The 20,050-nt window shown below is 37.4% G+C and overlaps 1 protein-coding gene across 1 annotated transcript in view; it reads right to left on the reverse strand.

Annotated features, from left to right (window-relative positions):
* The window catches only part of Npas3 (neuronal PAS domain protein 3), an 812,688-nt gene that overhangs the window by 53,963 nt on the left and 738,675 nt on the right, over positions 1-20,050 (reverse strand). The window contains exon 7 of the mRNA XM_023721834.1: positions 17,546-17,664. Coding sequence (XP_023577602.1) covers positions 17,546-17,664 — 119 coding nt within the window. The remainder of the gene's footprint in view (positions 1-17,545; positions 17,665-20,050) is intronic.

Here is a 20,050-nt window from a genome sequence, read left to right on the forward strand (position 1 = left end):
TTTATTTTTTTATTTATTTTATTTATTTTATTTTATTTTATTTTATTTTATTTTATTTTATTTTTTTGCAGAACCCGGGATTGAACTCAGACCCTTGCGTTTGCCAGGCAAGCACTTATTCTACTGAGCCATCTCCCCGGCCCCCTAGAATTACTTTAATAAGAAATGTATTTTTTCTCTTTTCTTTCCTCCTTCCCCTTTGTCTTTCCTTTTGTTTTTTTGTCTCTTTTTGAGATAAAGTCTTGCTATATAGTCCAGGCTGAACTTTAACTCACTATGTAGTTCAGGCTGGCCTTGAAATTTCATCAGTTCTCCTGCCTCAGCCTCCCAAGTGCTGGTATTACAGGTGTGCTTTACTATTGCCATCTGAGAATTGTATGCTTCAAAGAGACCCTAAGTGGTTCATTACATCAGATTTACACTACAGTTTTCAAAAACCACACCCATAGACACATAAGCTGTTATTCCATGATTTTAAGGAAGGAGAAGGAAAAGAGCAAAGGGGAGAACTCTGAGAAGAATTTATGGTGTTCATTTTTGGGGACAAAAGACAGCAAAGAGGCCCTGCCATTCTCTAACATGGATTAGATGCTTGTACTCCATCTTCTTGAAAAGTCAGTGGAATGAGGCAGAAGAAACAGATCCCAGATGACAAAATGATGCCTGCCCACATTCGATGGACACTATGATTCCCTAAACCCAGACACTGTTGCCGAAGAGCCAACACTTTGCACTGCCTCACCCCACTGCCTCTCCCTTCTCTGTTCTGAAGCATTCAGGTCAGAGAGCTGCAGAAACTGACAGAAATGGAACAAACAATTTCTTGGCTTCCATAGTACATGAAATATGTTAAATGAGGTTTTGTCCTGTGTCATTCTTTTCCATATCCCATTCTTGCTTTCTGACCAAAGACTCATTCTGTTCTATTTCTCTTGATATTTATGAACCCAGATTGTACTTAGAGTTCTTATGCTCTCTTTCCTTGGTGCTCAATTTTGAAGAATATCCTTAGTGCTCTAATGGTGGATGTACTGCTTTACTGTGGTCACTTGAGTCCTGTTTGTTCATCTGGTTCTTCTCCATTTACCACCTCTAGGGTCATGGGTGCTCCTCTTGCTGGTCCTCTCACTAGCTACCTTAATTTCTTAATAGGTTCAGGAATTAACTGCTGCCTGGCAACTAACTTGCCTTTCTACAAATATCTAAACAGAGGAGTCTTCTTTTTTTTTAAAAAAAAAACAATGTTTTTATTAGCACATGATTGCAGAACATAATGATTGCATTCATCATGGGGTATTGGAAATGTTTTTAGCACATCTTAATTCTTTCTACAACCTCTTTCCTTGCTCTCCGTCTCCCATCCCTCCATCTCTTGGGCTTTTACCCTTCAGACTATATTATTTCTATACCTTTTCAACAGCAGATTATTATAACCCAACCCCTTGGGAGTCTCTTCTGTGCTGAGTCTGTCCAGCCCTAAGCACTAGGAAATGAAAGAGCTCACGTTTCCTTAATGTAATAGTCAGCCTTCTGCCACTAAACAAAATATTTGAAATCATCAATTTATTGAGAGAAAAGATTTAGTTTGGCTTCCAGTTTTAGAGGTTTCAGTCGATAATCAGCTATCACTATTACTTTAGATTTCTGGTGGCACATCATGACAGCAGTAAGTGCCACATACTCAAAATAATCAAAATTGCCCATCTCATGGCCAAGAAGCAAAGAACAAGGAGAGCTCAGGAGTCCCATAATACTTTTGGAAGGCACACCCCAAAGACCTCAAGACCTCCCACTAGGACCCATCACTTATGATTCTGCCACCTTCCAGTAGCTCTATCTGGGGCCCTTGAATATTTTGGCCTTGCAGGGAGCATACAAGATGCAAACTACAGCACCCAGGGCAGGAGAACTCTATTTGTTGCTTTTGTGGCATGGACACTTACCCTCACTTAGGTTGTGGGAAGAAGATGAGTGGGAACAATACAGGAAGTAAAGCACCAGGGAAAAACAAATCACTTCTTTCCCTCAAGAAGTATTCTCATTGGATTTTCCTGTTGTAGCTGCTGAATTCAGATCAAAGAACCTGAAGATTTTTCTGGATATATTTTCCTGCTTTGTAGGGTATTGGCTGCATGATATGATAAAAGCTATGACTAAATGAACCCTACAATTTGTATTCCCATAGCCATGAGTATGTTGGCTCCTCCTCTCTTCCTCCCCCTCTTTGGCTGTGGAAGGTTCATTACTTACAGTTACTGCAGAATCAATCCGAACTGGCCAAAATCAGTGATGGAATTTATAGCATAATAAATGCCCTGCCATACAAATGCAGTTACACATAAAAGGCTTGGGAGTGTTCTTCTGAGCAATCCTTCTACACTGTAGAAGGTACTTTTTTTTAAAAAAGAAATCAATTTAACAGAATCATTTTAAGCATATTTTCAAAAATATAATCCTGACAGCAACAGAGACGTTTTTCCCGAGGCAGGTATTACTGCAGAAAACAATGTTATTGATAAAAAAAACTTAGCATATTGGAACTTGGAGAGCGAATTATATACATCTTTTTCATTCTTCACATCGGCCATTTAGAGGTCCATTTTCTTAACCTCACATTGCATCCTGCTTTCTTTTTAAATTATTCTTGTGAAAAATGTGTTAACACTGCTTGAAGTATACTAATGAACTGTTCTTTACAAAGAACCAGCCGTACCAACACTGCCTTCGACAGGCAGGCAGAATTTGAAGTGCACTCAAAAGGTAATGTGCAGATTGGGGTGTCAATGCTTTTCCTTTTTAAAAATCTGCAAGTTAAAAAATCACATTGGTATCTGGGCCATTTTTCTTGCTAAGTGCCCATATTATGGGTGAAGCTTATTTTGAAGCATTCTGATACACAGAGAATTGAACTTGGGCATGAAACACTGAAAAAAAAATCAGAAAGACAGATGGTAGGCCGTCCTCCCCAAAACTCAATTTCATATTATGCATGTGATTGCTAATAGGCAAGCACTAAAAAACAATTTTCCTTGGTGGAGAAGGGCTGATAAATTGTCAGCATAAACTTAGACTGTGGTTGTTCCAGTGATCGAAAGCTCGTCTGTGAGTTTGGTCCCATCAAAGTCTGCTTCTTACAACCGTTTCAAAATTTATGAATGCGAGTGTCTATAAAGTGACTGAAAACAACCCATAATGCATGTTTGTTTATTGTGTATCAGATCTGTGTTGCTTTAGTACAGGCAAAGAAACCAGACACACACCCCAACCCATTTGTGTCCAGTTCAATTTTCTAGCCTCTCCGTATGGTAATGAAAAAGTGCTAAGAGCCAACTGGGAATGCGATTTTCTCTTCAATCATGAGAGCTGACTTAAACAAAAGATCTACTCTTAAATGGCATTTGCTTGGTTTAGGAGAGGAGTCCATGGGGTTACACCAGAAGTAGATGTGTTTGAGAGCAATTGAGACATTGATTATCTGGAGAAGAAAAAGATATTTGAAAGTGAAAAATAAATAAAGCCAAGCAGATAAAAAGCAACTCAGCTAGTGACTTGCAACACAAAATGCCAGAATCTTTCATTATCTTTGATCAAAGATAAAGCCTATGTAGATACTATAAAAATAGTGAGAATGGAGATATTTTATTTTTTCAATTATTTTTGAAAGTTTATTGAAAGAAACAATTAAGCATTCAACCTGGGAATATAAAAATTTATTTTCTTAGGAGAAAGAAAGATTGAAAACCCATTATCTATATGCTGTTTTTGATTTTTTAAAAAAACTTACATAGTTGAATTTTTGCACAGTTATAGAACTGATATTTCATATCATCATTAACTGTTCATGGGAGCATTGTTTAACTACAGATGCACTATAAGGAAGCATGTCTGGAACAAAGAGATCAGGTGCTCAGATGATGCTGTTTACAAAGATTACTATAATTACTCTAAAGGCTAACTGGTCAACAAAAAACTAGAAGTCAGTTGAAGAATTCACACTTTTTCTACTGAGAAAAGAAGTCATCTTGAAAGACTTGGAGTTTTACCAAGTAGTTTATCTAAAGAGAAGTTTATGTTACTTGAAAGGTGGGCTTTGCTAGGGATTTCTGAGAACCCAAATACTCAGTGATGCATAGACCCAGCACTCAGATGACGGAGCTTTCCTGCTTCAGTTCATTTTGTAACCCGATATTTCAATGCCTGTGGCTCTCCCCCCTCACCTATCCTTGCTAGATGATTCTTCCTCTCAGAATGTCTATATGAGCAATTTAAGTTTCAGAGAAACATTGTCATTTTTGTAGATTGGCAGAAGGAAAAATAAACTGAGAAAATCCTGAGAAGTGGAATTTTCAAAAGACTTATTTAAACCTACATATTTATTCTTTTATCTCATAGGCTAAGTACAGCCTTCGTGGTCTCCTTGTTAAAGAACCATCTTCGTTTTCTTAAAATTAAGAAATCCTTTGAATTTCCACACTTGTTTAACCTCTGATTATCTAACGGGGGTGGGATTGCATGAAATGGAAGTTCTGACTTCACTCCTTAGCTCAGGTGTCTTCCCCTAGGTGCCTTCAGCACCACATTCCTTCTGCTCCATGCGCTTGTTGCCTTCATCTCTCCGCTCATGCTGTTCCCTCTCTGGGGAGTTTCCTAATCCACTGTCTCCTCAGGGTGAACCTTTCTTTAATATCTGGCTAAAATGATGCTCTTTGAGATACTCTCCTTCTCCACCACACAGATCAACTTACTTCATCCTACTGCCCGCAAACGCTTCTCCACCACAGCACACGTAGTACTCCCTCAGAATCATGTCTTTGTGCATCTACCTAATTCTAGACTCTGCTCCCTGGGCCAAAGAGGTGATTTTATCCATCTTTGTCTTCATAACACCCAGTGTAGTGTGCAATACACAATCAGTATTGACTGCATGATTGAGTAAAATCAGTTCCTAAATACTGTCAACAAAAGGCAATGTTCAAGAGTGAAAACTATAAAACATTCTTGGTTACTTTGGACTTTTGTTTTTTCAAGAAAGCTTACTTTAAAAAAAAAAAAAAGTTCCCAGTATATAGTTATAAAGCTTCAGGGAAAAAGCTCTATTCTGAAAGTAGTTGGAACAATTAAAATTAGTTATTTCATATCAGGCTGGGAGGAACTGAAGTAGATAAGCTCTAGGGTCAGCATATGCCTTGTTCAGCTTTCTTTAAGGCATGGAGAGTAATAAAGCTTTCCATTTTATCTTCAGTGAAATAATACTGCTGAAATATCACCTCATTTTTGATGTCAATGACAGTTTCTTCTTCCCTTCATGATGTCAAAAGGGAATTATTATTATTAGAATGACAGATTACTAATGGTACTAGGGGGAAAAAAAAGGAATAGCTGAAATTATTACAATCCAAACACCCAGCATTTCCATTCTTAACTGAACTTCGATGTTTGGTACTTTGAACAGAGTCATTCTGCGATATCACAGCTGTGTAAAATTATTCTAAGCAGGAAGTAAATCAAGAGCAGGTGCCTATGAATTTTCACTAGCAGAGTTCCAGCCTTTAAAAAATTTTAGGACTGGATGGCATGATTAGGAGATGTGACTTATGAATGCAAAAGGGAAAAGATCCTTTTGGGGACAAAATGTCTTTCAGGCTCCTGCAGCACATCTCCACTGTGTGGGCAGCGAGACTGCTCAGGGCCTTCTGCTCAGCAATCCTCCAGCCCTTTGTGGGAGATGACAGTGTGGGTTGTTGGTGCTAAGCTTCACTCCCCTTTTCACCTACTGAGTGCCTTCCTGTCAATCCATGTCTACTTTTGGCTTTTAATTCACCACGGTCCACCAACAGAGCTCTGAAGTTTGGTGAAGGTGCCAGGTGCCAGCACTTTTCTGTCCTAGAGTTCAGTCCCACAGAAATTAATGTTTCTCCACTGTGCCAAGGTGCTTGGGATCTGGTCATTATGAGACATTGGGTAAATTGCATCACTCTCCATATCTTTTCAATGAAAAGACAAAAAAGATTCCATAGAGAAGATATTAGTTCTTAATAAATCAGTAAGTTAATAACAATGCCTTACATTTCCATGATATTTTCTTGAAAGAGTTTAACAATTACTATTAATTCCACCAATCATAAAAAAGTTTCAGCCACCTGGAAGGGCCCTCCAGGCCATATAATCAAGTGTCTCTAGACTGTGTTTTTCAAGTTTCAGGTCTTATCAACTGGAAACAAACAAGCAAACAAACAAAAAAAACTTCAGAAAATGCTAGCATAGGTATCAACAATAAGTCAACTGCAAAGAAATTAAAGAGAAAAATGGATTTAACAAGTACATGATGTTATATATTATTTGGGATACAGAGAAGTGTTAATATATATTGTGTTATAGTAAATGAAAAAAAAATTGACACAGCTCATGAAATAAGGCAGGAGTATTTCTCTCCAGTCACCAGTTTATTTGTATCCTCTATGAAGTAGATTGATTTTCCAGTCTACATGGTTTCATGGTACCCGTGGTCTCTCCAAGGACAAGGTACACAAGTTCTCTGAGGCCTCTCAAAGAATTTAAAAAAAAAATTCAGTGCAAGTTCAACTATGAGTGACTAATGAGTATCAAAGGCAAGTCCTATTATTTATCTTGTTTTTACAGAGGAAACTGGAGCACTCGGTAATTAGGCTGGCTGCCCAACATCACAGGTCAAATAAGAAACAAAGTGCTGACAGTGGAATAGAATTGTGCAACTCTCCCCACCAGATGTGCCTCTATTAAGCCTCTCTGTTTTCATGACTTCTATAAGGAGTCATGAGTTTGAGGGACATTTGAGAAGGGGCTGTTGAGGACTATTAAATATATTCAAAACTACTAAGTAATAATCAAGTGTCTCTTGATTGTGCTTCTAGAGCTCTAGCCACTAGAACTGGGTACAAGTGGGGTACAAGTTAAACATATGTTGATTTTTAAAAACTGAATAAGATAGCATGTGAGAGAATGTGTCAGCCATCAGTGTAGTCATTTTAAAAGCAAAAGAAAGAAAAATTCAGCATACACAATCAGCGGAACTTGGAAAGTAAAAGAAATTTTATAACTTTACTGGCTATACATTTTCATCAATTAAACACCTTTTAAAGGAACCAGAACTCTGTCCCAAAGAAGGAATATGTTCTGGTCTTGGTATAAAGCATGCAAAACATTTATAAATTCATTCACTTTTCAAAAAAGGAATGCTTATTTAATTTCCACCATATGACTAAAATCATTCTAAGAACTTAGGTTTATTATTGTTGTGGAGAGCTGTGCACAAAGTAATGTATAAAATAGTGACAAGTTGTGTTAAGTGCTATGAGGTCATGGATAAATAAGATAAACAGAGTCAAAGGATACACCTTATTATTTATGATAGAAGGTGACAAAAGTAATGCTTGATCATAAATCTCCATGAGATACAAGTGTGGTCCATAGAAATCCCTAAAGACAATAAACACCCCAGGGAGAAAAACTGCCAGGTGTAAAGTGCCTGGTAAAGGAAGGTAAAAATGCTGCTATGTATTGACTTGTAGTCAAATGACTATTTTCATAGTAGTTTCTCTAGGTAATAGCCAACTAAAAGCTGAGAAGTGATGTTTCTATCATAGCAACTTAGAGATATCTCTTGTCCATTGTTAGCTCAGAGAAAGAGAGAGAGGGAAAGAAAAAGAGGGAGAAGGACAGAGAGAAGGAAGGAGGAGGGAGGGAGAGAGGAGAGGTGAGAGAGAGGGAGATGGAGAGACAGAGAGAGGGAGAGGGAGAGGGAGAGGGAGAGGGAGAGGGAGAGAGAGCAGCCTAAAGTTTTTCTTTGTCTATTACTATAAAGGGTTATAAGCTCATTAGATGATTCTTCTGTTGAAATAAAGAGTGTCAAAAAAGTTTGTGATAAGGACATTATTCCAGTGATGATGGAGCTTAGCAAGGGCATTTATAAAGAGATGGAAAAAAGACATGATTGACTCCTCAAGCCCTGAAGTACTATTACTCCTCACTATGGAAGTAGATGAAGTATATACAGAAGCCAACATATAAGCAGATGTGAAATCAAGTCCTGACCCTTTTCCTCTATTTGGGAAGAGTCAAAAGAATCTTTTCTGAATGGTGCCTAGAGAGATGCAGTAGGGTTTAAGCAACAGTGGTAGCCAGCCTTCCCTACAGGGCTTAAGAGATGGTGTGTAGATGTTCCTATGAAATGCACAGGCTTATGGTCCACAGAAGTCTAGACATCTCATTTATTCCAGAAATCAACAGCATCAAGTTAGCCCTCCCCTACTTCATTTCTTACATTAAAGGGCAATATTAGTCTTGCTGTGATGCTAAATCAATTCCAAAGAAAACTATTTGGTATGTGCTTCTTTTATTAAAGGGACAGATGACATATTTCATTCGTATTTTGTCCCTTATAATCAAATCAATATTCAGGACACTAAAGCAGGGGAAAAGTTCCCAGAAATAAATGCATTTTCTATATTCAGAAGAAATCATTTATTATTCTAGAGCTCATATAACTTCCAGGAGATAATCTGAAATATTGCTGATGAAATACTGCTTTCTCATAGTTACGGGTACTTATACAGAGGCAGGAAGTTAAGGTTTTTGGATAGTTTAGATTCATCTTTATCAGACTTACAATGTGAGTTTTGGAAATACTTCACATAAAATCACATGCGATGTGCTCACTATGGACCAAGCATTGTGATAAGCACTCTACCTGCATTACATCAGGAGGTAATGAAGGAGGTTGGTTCTTTTAGTGGTTGTACTTTAAAGGACAGGAAGTAGACACATAAAGAAGTAACTTACTTAAAGTCAAAGAACCAGGGATGCAAGGCTGTCCAAAATCCTTGGCCACCGGAAGTCAGAGCCTCTGCACTTACTACTCTTTAGTACAGTGGTCTCCAGTTAATAATGGCCAAGTAAGGTCATATACCTTGAAGTCCTTAAAGTTTTTAGAGTTAAGTAACTGCTACTTTAGAGGACTGGAGGGAAACAGACATTGTGGGATATTGATGCTATTGTTAGGGCATCTCAACATGTAAGACTATCAGATGTAGAAGGATGATGAACTGAACTTGTTTGTCTACTTTTAGTTCCTAACTCATTTTTTGTAAGAAACTAATTTAATGGACCAACATCTAATTAGAAGGATAATTATATAAACAAATATATCAAATTGAGAATGTACTTATAGAAACATAAACTTTTAGAAGGGCATTAAAGATATTATACACAGAAGAGGTCATTACTTCCTATGTAAGTGATGTCATTTTCAAAGTGGCTATTATTCTTATTTTTAGGTAGTGGATGTTCAGGAAACCAACCTACAAAGATACAGCATTAGTCAGGAAGGAATGATGCTACCTCTTCTACTTTCTTCCTGTAATCTGTATAATGGAAAATGAAGCACCTGTAAGTGAGCAACACACTTGTGTTGGAGTCATTGACATAGAATTTACAGACACTTCACAGAATGACTAGTGATTATGCCATCTAGTTGGAAAAATAGCTAGCTGATTAGTCCCAGCAGAAATGACATAGCCCAAGCTGGAACTACTGTCATGCCTTGGTAATGGGAAATAAATTCTTTAAGATCAGAATCAATGTCAGCTGTATTTAAAATGACACTGGAAACTAGGTTGTAATGGACAATTGTGCAGAGGTGAGTAGAGACTAAAACGAGATAATAGGATTTAAAAAATTTGATTTTATTGGTTCTCTCCTCTATTTGCATTTTTCATCAGGATAACCTCTGCCTGTAAATTCTACCCTGGAAATTTTTTCTCCTTCAATTTATTCTGGGTGTCTGGGTTGATTGAAAGGCAATAAATGCATAGCCTTTGAAAGCCTGAATGAGTTGACAGAATTTTTGGTCTCTCTGAAAATTCATCTATTGATTTGACAAGACAGTTACATTTTGCACATCTTAGAATACTGTACTCATCATTTTAAGGCAACACAAAGCTGAAGCAAAAGCTTTAGGAGAAGCATTGATATGTCCAGACACCTGGTACATCCATGCATCTCAGGCTGGAATAAATATCTAGATGGCATCTAATATATCCACACTTATCAAGGAGAATGAGCAACTTTTGATTGATGGGGGGGTTTTAGAAATCCCCAGAGAAAGATCACTAACATTGTTTCTTACACTGGTATTGAGTAGGGAAGCACTGAAGCACTTGGTTTCTCTTGGTACATAAAACTTGCAGTACATAGGTACTCACTCAGGAAAGGAAAGAGCTAGCTTCTAATGACAAAACTTCACATATTCTTAGCCATCTCTAATTCTCTGAGAAATTATGGAATTGTCCCAAAGGCAAGATACTGGCAAATAGTATTCAAATTTTCAAGAGCCTCCAAAATGTTAATCTCCAGGAAAAAAAATATTAAGATTTAACTTAATTAGAAAGAAAATGGTGGTCAACAGAAATTGATATGATGTTGGAATCAATATGTGATGCTACTATGACTGTCTTCTGAAAGGAATCCTCAATTGATGGCCAGAGGGAACACTGTGGATATGGTGTACTTTGAGTTTCAGTAGTCATTGATGAAGATTCACAATGACTTTATAGTCAAGGTGGAGAAATAGAACTCATATCACAGTATATGGTCATTTGAGTTCACAACTGTTCAAATGGTTACATCAAAAAGATGCTGATTTCAGCTAGCAAGATATCTATGGGTACTCCATAGAACATAGACTGTCAACATTTTTCACTTGTATCTCAGACGAAGAAATTGAACAATTTATTTCGACCTGCATATATTCATTGCCAACCATATCCAGCATACTGTAATAGGTGCCGAGGGAACAAAGCAGAGTAAGAAAGTACCCAGGAACCAACATAGTATATTGGGAAGAGTGTGGTATTGGAGACTAGAAGATCTGGATGTTTCTTTCAGTCTTGCCATTGATTACACGTGCAACTTTAGATCAGTCAATTTACACTTCTGTGCATCAGTTTTATTTACCTTCAGAACTGGCAAAATAGAGATAATTAGCTAAAATAATTATTATGATGTTTATCTGAAATTATTTAAAACTACTTCATAAAATGCAGAAGATACTTGGCAGAGTTTGCATTATACTTATGTAGGAAAATTCTTCAGATTATATACTATGAATAGATTCATTTTACAGATGAGAAAGCAGACACAGAGAGTATAAGTCATAACTAAAATAATATTTTCACACAGAGGAGAGGGGATATTTGACTTCCATGTATTTGAGAAAATAAAATGTGACATTTGTATGGTGCTATTGCCGGATAAGACTTTTCCATATGGCAAAGCAAAGGCATGTTAGAGTGATAGAAAGCCATTGCAGGAGAGGAAAACAGCATGGTTCCAACTGTAGCAGGGGTCATATGCTAACTTATTTTAGGAAAGGCGATTGGCATGATGTAGCTAGTGCGTGGGAGGTAGGCTCTCTCGGAAGGAATGGTGCAGGTGGTGACAGAAGGGGTAAGCTAGGGCCAGATTCTAAAGCATGCTGGCATTGTGAACCACCCATAATGCAGCTGCAGAGAAGTAAATGATTGCTGAGATTTTGGGAAGAAATCTGAGGTAGCCCCATATAGGACAGAACGGAGGGGTAAAATCTGAAAGACAATGCAAATTTCTCATAATGAATTTGTAACAAGGCATTAAATTGGAGGAACGAGAGCAGATGCAGGCAGATTTTGGCAGCACATTAATGTGGCTAATGAACAAGGAACAAAGGTGGATATTTTGATATTGTGCACTTTATTGAAAAATGAAACCAAGAACTAAAAGTCCAAATGACCAAAAGAGTAATAATTTCCTGCTATTCTGCTATCATCTTGAGACTTGTTATATACACATTAAATCAAGACCAAATTTGCATATGTAAGATCTTCCATTTTTAAATTTACCTAGTTCTGATTTTGACACTGAAAATTCTAGTGATGTACATCTAAGTGAACAAACAGAGAGAAGCAGGTACTATTGAAAATAACTGTCCTGACTATGGTATAATTTAAAATATTATTTTAAAAATTCTAGAATAGTCTCTAATATATCTAAAATATTTTCTGAGAATTTTTAGAAGATGGCTATTTGCAAAAAGACATGAGGATATAAATCTGAGTTTTGTCCTTCTGTTCCATAGGGGTTGATGCATTTTGTCATAGAACTTCTATATTAATGCTTCATGAATAAGTGGGAGGGAAAATGAGATAGGAAAGAATTACTGTAATATTGGTGAAATATGTTCTGTATGATATGCTAAGTTCTTAAAAATACTGAAGATATAATCATAACAAATAAGATTTTGTAACTCGAGATTAATGGATAAACTTCAAGGATTTAAGGACCTACAGCTGCAAAACAAATCTACTTTGGGAGAAGATCTATAGATTTTATCAAATCTTTTTAAAGCAATCTCTGACATCTAAACTGAAACAAATCACTGTTAAAATTCTGTGTGTAGCTCACTCCCCAGATCAGGTGCCAGCATAAATTTTTAAAAATAAACAGAAGTTTCTAATTTAAAGGACAACTGTTTGTGTTTAGATAAGGCAAGAGAATTTTCTGTAGCTACTAACACCCTCTAATTGATCGCTTTTGTTCCTTCATGTTCGGCTATAGGTATTCCTAAAACCGAGGTTTGTCAGAAATCTGAATTAAATCAGTGAATTTACCAACTTCCATATTTTCTTTTTTTATGATTCTTCATATCATATGGAGATTAGACAGGATTTCAGAAGTCATTTAGTTGAACACTTAGCTACTAGGAAATCTATACTCCAGATGAGGGATTTTTGCTTTAAATAATCCTGAGTTTCTTCACATCCTTATTTAGTAATGTGTTAGCTTATGTCATAATGGAAAGTCCTTGTATTTGCCAATATACTTCAGAATAGTTCAGAGACATTCTTAGTATCACATAAAATGTGACAGAGATTTTAGGACATTACAATATGGGGGGAGTATTTACTTTAGAAACCACAGTGGTGCTGGTGGGCATTTAAGAGTAGAGTAGAAAACCGAAAGTCCCATGCCAAAGGAAACTATCCTCTACAGACAGGAGCAGGAGTCACCTCAATTAGTCTTTACTGCTATAATTTCCCTGATTACATATCTCCTTTTACCCCACGTGCTATACCTAAGAAGTTCTCTCAGACATAGACCTAATCAGGAGGCAGAATACTAGCGCAAGGCAATTTAAATGAGAGCTGTGTTATGCAAAGATATGTGACCAACAATGAGACCTAAACAACAGGGAAGCCCTTGCGGCATGAGAAGTGGTGGGACCAGATAACACACTACTGTGGATTTCAAAGTAAGTGAAGACAGAAACAACTGAATATCAGCTTATAGGTGAATAACTTCATTAGAGAGGGGAACTTTCCTAAGGATGGGTGTGTGGCAAACTAAGCCACAACAATTTTTATTACACTCTCTGCTTGAATTAACAGGTGGAGATGGGTACTTCTTTGCCTAGAATTCTTGGTTATGGAGTACACATTGAGTATCTCTTATCTGAAATGGTTCCTTTAGATTACATATTTTTTCAGATTTTGTAATATCTGTACATATATAATGAAATATCTTGGAGATGCAACTCAAGTTTAAATGTGAAATTTATTTATATTTGAAGGGCTGGCCAGATAGCTCAGCGAATTAAAGAGCCTGCTTAGGCAGATGCAGGGGTTGGGGTTCAATCCCCGGCCTGCTGTGCCTGCCCCACCTCCGGGGTGTGTTGAGTCGGTGATTGAGACTGGGTGTGGTGGCACACACCTATAATCACAGCACTTGGAAGGCTGAAGAACAGGAGTATCACTACAAATCTGATCTGTATAGTGAAACCCTATAGACCCTGTACTAAATACACTAAAAAATATTTATGCTTGATATATGCCTTGTGTATATAGGAAGGAAGTTTGATGTATTTTTAGTGTCTGTGTGCATTTCACTATGACCTGTCATATGAGGCAGGTGTGGAATTTTCTATCAGTGAGTTTAGACATAGGAGCATTTTGGATTTTTGGATTAGGAATTCTTACCCTGTATATGAACAGACGTGAGAGTCTGAGAAAGGAAGGTGAATCTCCATAACCCCCTGGGGACACTGAAATTGCCAAGCATTTGGTACATTAGTGCAGTGGGACACAGTGAGCTGTACATTAAAGACTGACACAAGAAGATTTTTATTGTTTTAGAAGTTTAACCTTTCATATGTTGAGGTCCATCTCATTTTGAACCTTTCCTTGAACTTTAATGACTAGCAGGGAAGCAGAGCCTATAAAAGGGCAAACTCCAGAGTCTCATTGTCTGGATTCAATTTTGGCTTCTCAGTAGCTACTTAAAAGCCATAAGAATTTCACCTATAAAGGTCTCAATTTTTCTATCTGCAATATGGGCATAATAGAATGTGGAGAGGAGGTTTTTAAATAATAATGACTTATGCATTTAAAAAGCATATAAAGTATTTGGCATAGTGCCTATTAGTGTTTAATCAGTGGTACTTTTGTATCTGTGATTACTGTCCATGAGGACAACAACAACAGATAAAGAGATGAAAAAAGTAAGAAAAGTCCATGGGCCAAGGTCACAGAAAAAAACGGAAATATAGTGACCTGCATGAAACAAGGCTTACTCCCTTGGGCCAGTAGGTAAGAGAAGGGAAAGATGTATACAGTGGTAGTTAAAGGGAATATTGAGAGTACAGAGAAATTATCATTGCTGTTTCTTTTTATTTGTGTTTACTATGTGGTGTGGGGTGATTATCAATTTTATTGGAATGTTTTATAAGCTGCTGGATTTATGTACTGAGAATGAACAGATAAACAGGGATGTTATTCAGCTGTGTAACGTCATGGGTTCTCATCAGCTTTTCCACTAACTCCAGACAAGGTTAATTAATGAGAGATGTTCACTGCAGAGGAAGAGAAGGGGAATGGCTGGGTCTGTTAGATGATTCATCTTACGAGCGGACAGCAGATGAATCACCTCTTGGAGGCAGTAGTTCTGGTGCAGGGAAAAAGGCAATGGGTAGACTTTCACAGCATCTTGAGAAAGAATGACAGGACTTGTTGGGAGTGTGGGCTCATCATTGTTTGATGCGTCTGGAATGGAGTCTAAACTTTTTCCAGTCCTGTTTGTTCAAGGTTTCATTTCAAAAGATTTTGTTTCTCAAAGAGCCCCCTTTGCAGCAAGGTTCTTTAATTCTAAACTCAAGTTGCTTCATAAACATTTTCTTCCATTCATTCCATGTATTTTTCTCATTCACCACTCATAAGTGATGTCACCTCCTCACAGGATCACGTTCTGTGCTCCTATCTTAAGCACTCTCACAGCTCCCATGACACTCCCTCCTCTCACTTTACTCTGCACAGTAGTGTTCCCTAGTGGTTATCTGCATAGGGCATGGAGCCAGACACCCAAGTTCAAGTTCTGCTAATTCAGCATTCGGTATTGTGTATGCTAATGAAACTCTCAGCCTTAGTTTTGTTATCTGTAAAATGAAGAGTAAGAATATTTTCCTGTAGGATTACTCTGAAGGCTAAAATATATAACTGATATCAAGCCCAGCATACTGTAGGGCTATGTTATCTAACTTGTTATTTAATATTCAGTCTCTCTGAAATTGCCTTCTTTATTTACTTGTTGTACTCTATCTCCTGCTGCTAGAATGTAAGCACTACAAAAGCACTTTTTGTGGTTCACTGCTGGGTTTTCAGGACATTGAACAGGTTCCATAGTAGAAACTCAATAATTTTTTTTTAATGAATGAAAGATTTATTGGTATAAGATATTCATTTGTATAATTTAAGGTTAGGCAGTACAAACAGCTTTACTGAAGTGCCTGTGTAGCAAATCAAACAAACAACACAAGATAACTTGTGTCTTTTTCTCTATTCCTTTTTACCTATACATGCACTTTATTTGCAGATCCAAAGGTTTGCAAAGCTTTGTAACCCACAGCTTGTAGTACGAAAGAATAAAAATTAAATTATCTAATGATGACATTGAGTTATGCTAACAACTGCTTTTTCAAACCATATCTCACTTCTTGTACCTGGGATATGCCTCTGTTAGTCAATAAAAGCCAGAAAAGGTGAAGAAAGATGCTGAGACAGAAAAGCAAACTGAAAAGGAAACCTCAAGGCTCCTAAACTCTGGAATGTAAAGAATGCCTCTTCCTGACATTGCAATAGCAATAGTCCTGACATCTGTAGTCTGTTACAAAATTCCAAACTTGCTAATACTACACAGTTAATGACTAGTAAATGAATAGCAGCAAGGCAGGGAAATAAAACATGGTCTTGAGGTCTTAGGCAAGAAGGTTTTTCTTTCTCCAAATTACAGGACTTTGAATCTTTGCTACAAGACTCAAAAAGGTGAAGCTATTGTAGGCAGAGCTGCCCACTCACCTTCCCTTTGCAGCTTTACAACTGGAAAAGGTCAAGGTTATGCACCGCATGCCTTTCAGTCTGTAGGACAGCTGCGCTAAAGGTCGTCCTTGGAAGGTCTGCCTCCCCACCTCCTTTCTTTCTTTCTTTTTTTTTTTTTTCCTGAAGAATTAATGTCAGAGAAGGTGCCCTCCTCTGACTATACAGCTGTGAGTCTCCTGATGTCTTACAGAATGGTTTTAAGGCTCAATGATCCCCTGATGATGCTGAGGTCACCCTAAAGAACAGAAGTACCCAAGGTTCTAAAGTCTAGAATTAGGAGAGGTCCTTCTGGTCACGTTGCCAGTTCATTCTGTTCCTGTTTGCCTTTCTACATGCAGTACATATTGTTTAAGAAATCTATTAGCGTGCTATAAAGTTGATAAGGTTCAGGTTGCCAAAGGCATTCATAAATTTTCTAGGTCTTAATTTATGCTGCTATAGTAAGTGAATGTTGGAATCTCTAGAGGTTAGAAAAGTTTTGTATCTTTAACCTTAAAAATAATAGTAATATAGCTTGTCACTGGATTTTCATCTTTGTTCATAAGAGCATATACTTTGCACATTGAGTATTCCATATATGCCAAAGTATGACTGTGTAATAATTTTAATTTCAAAATTAAGGTTTCTAAAACCCAATATGATTTTCTTATCTACATATACAGATACAATCTAGGTGGCCACCATGTTGTTAGATTGGAGAATCGTTCTGCAAAGAGAAAGGAGGGAATTTGAAAGCAAAAGTGAGAAAAGTGGAGCTCTCAGAAGTAGCAGCTTTACAATACTTACCTTAAGGACTGATGTGAATTTTGCTCACTTTTTCATTCAGAGTGAATTTCTAGCAGGTGCTAAAGCACTTGGTGTATTATTAACCAGTGTTTTAAGAAAAGACATGACCTCAGGGCATTAGAGAGCAGCCTGCAGTGTCTAAAGTGATGAGGAGGCAGAAAGCAGCTTACCTTGAGACAAGAAGATGAGCACAACCTTATGGGCTGCTCAAGGTCACATGTGTTAATTATATGGACCCAAAGCAGCTGGAAAACTCAATGAAAATTACCTGGGATTGGCTGAGACAGAAATGTCTCCACTCCGAGAATCAGAAACTGGCTTACCTTATATCCTGATGATTTGATGTGCACGCCTCGTTTGGTCAGAGTAGATTTCATTCGGATGAAAAAGGAACGCTCAAGGGTGTTGTCAGTGCTTAGCAGACTGGGGCTGGTTGACTCCACTGAGAAATACAAAAATACACACACATGTGATTTCGGTCTCTACACAGCTCTTCATAGCTACCACTCAGGTGCCATCCTCGGGTTCACTAAAGATAAATGATGATGGGTGCTAAGAACATAGTAATCAATTTACTTCATTTAGAAAATGTTTACTTTGCAGAAAATAAAAAGAAAAATTAATATATCTGAAATAACTCCTTTCCAGTTGTTAGAATTTTTCAGGTCTCTTAACTTGCAGCAGCAGCAGCAGCAGCAGCAGCAGCAGGCTAAGTAGAGCCTAACAGTAAGTAAGTAATTGCAATTCACTTTGAGGCTTGGCTAGTCTGCCTGGAGAAGACTGTTGACCAAGGAGGTCCCCATATGTTTATGTCATAAACAAGGTGTAGGCAGAGACGTGCTTCTGATGAAGCGTAGGGAACTGTTCTTTGTTCTCCCTACCAATCCCCTCTGTGATGTTCCTACTGGGGAGTTCCAGGAATCACACAATCCTAAGGCTGGATAGCTCTGTCCTGAGCAATGTCCCCAACATCTTGTGCTGGTTTTTGTTCACAGAGGGGAACAAAATTGATGAGGTCTTCTCAACTGCCTCCAGATAGAAGATAATTTCTTTTGTGGGTACTAGGAATCAAACTCAGGACCCTGTGCTTGCCAGGAAGGCACTGTACCACTGAGCTATATTCCCAGCCCAGCCTCCAGACAGAGAGATGAGGACAGTATGCACAGATGGAAAGAAATGAAAAATATTAACTTCTCCTTCCAGTCTCAGTGGCATCTTGCCCCAGCCCTCCCCAAATAGGAAGCAGGCATTTTTCCCCACTTATTTCCTTGTGATATGAGAAACAAATTTCCTCTCTTAAAATAGTTCCTTTTTCCTTTTATAGGTTATTAGTTGAAGTAGGCATGTTTGGAGTTATGAAACTGAAGTACTTTACAATCTTGCTGATCTCAGAACACTTCTATGCAAACAAGACAAAGGGTGGCATCAGTCTATTTTATTTGAGAGCAAGCTTCTAAGGTATTTTAGAAATTAGGCCTTCCTACTAATGAATTAATTTGGGATTTTAAGCCTAAGAAACACTATTTTTACTGTTACATATTGAAATCTTATTCAAAAGTAAAAAATAATTGACAAAAAAAAATTAGGTCCCTTGTTTTTCTAATTCTTAGGCAGCCCTAGAGAATACTAACAGTAATTCTCTCTGGAGTAGAAGTAAATAAATACACATAATAAAGAGATTTAAGAATTAAGTATATGTGAACATAGCTACTAAACAGGAAACAAGCTTAAATTTTAAATTATGAAATACAATCCATGTTTTTAACAGTAAATAACCCATATTTCTCTTATAAAACTTGATGCTCTGATAAAGGAGGAATGAAAGCTACTCTAATAACAGAAACTGTGGTATTTGTGGTCCAAGGTTTTTCTTGTATCATTATTATCTTAATAAGACTAAATTTTCCTATATTCATAGCATTTTTATTCTGAGTTGATGGAACAACTGGCAACTGTCCCTTCTTTTGTTTTCTTCTTTCTTTCTTTCATTCGTTCGTTCGTTCGTCCGTTCGTTCTTTCTTTTTTGTTATAGAGAGCATGGATCCGATGTCATTTTAAATGTACAGCTTTTTATCACTCGAGGGAAAAGCACAGCCATGTTATATTTAGTACTTTCATTTCTTCTGATTAAATATGAATTACTATGAAATTTTTCTCATCATCTAACACGCCATAATACGCCAACAGCTTTTTAATACACTATATAAGCACAAACTTCTGCTCTAAGAGTTTAATTTGCCCCTCTAATCCAATCACATCAACCTTATTTCTCTTATCAGAGATTCCCATTTTGAATTAAATGAGCTCATTAGTTTTAATCAAAAGCAGAGAGATCAAAACTTAAACGTAAATGCTTTAGATCAGAACTGTCAGTCAGCCGTGCAGTTCTATTTTACTAAAACACAAGATCAGAGACCCTTAGAACCAATTTTTTCTCGTAAGGGATGCCGAGAGCTTGAAGATGCTATATCCTTTCTTTTTCTTCCCAAGGACAGATTATACATTTAAGGTTAGACTTAATTCATGGCAGTTTTTCATCCTGGTGGAAATGGAAAGTATGCCTATCTATTGTTGTCCCTTTCACATTTATTGGCACTGGTCCTCAGAGACTTGAACTAACGTGAAGCCATGAGAATCCACACCACAAACCCAGCCTTAAAAATTCAGCTCTGTTCAGCAAGATCGTGTTGGCAATAGCTGAGCAAAAATGAAACTTCCCAGAGAAGTGAAATATGTTTTAGGGCTGTGGTCCTAGATACCCTGACCCAGTAAGGAAGGAAATGCCTAACTGTAGCAAGGAGGCGAATGCAGGGGTCGTGACAAACCAT

The sequence above is a fragment of the Octodon degus genome, unplaced genomic scaffold (assembly GCF_000260255.1).
Source record: "Octodon degus isolate 3935 unplaced genomic scaffold, OctDeg1.0 scaffold00086, whole genome shotgun sequence".
NCBI lineage: Eukaryota > Metazoa > Chordata > Mammalia > Rodentia > Octodontidae > Octodon > Octodon degus.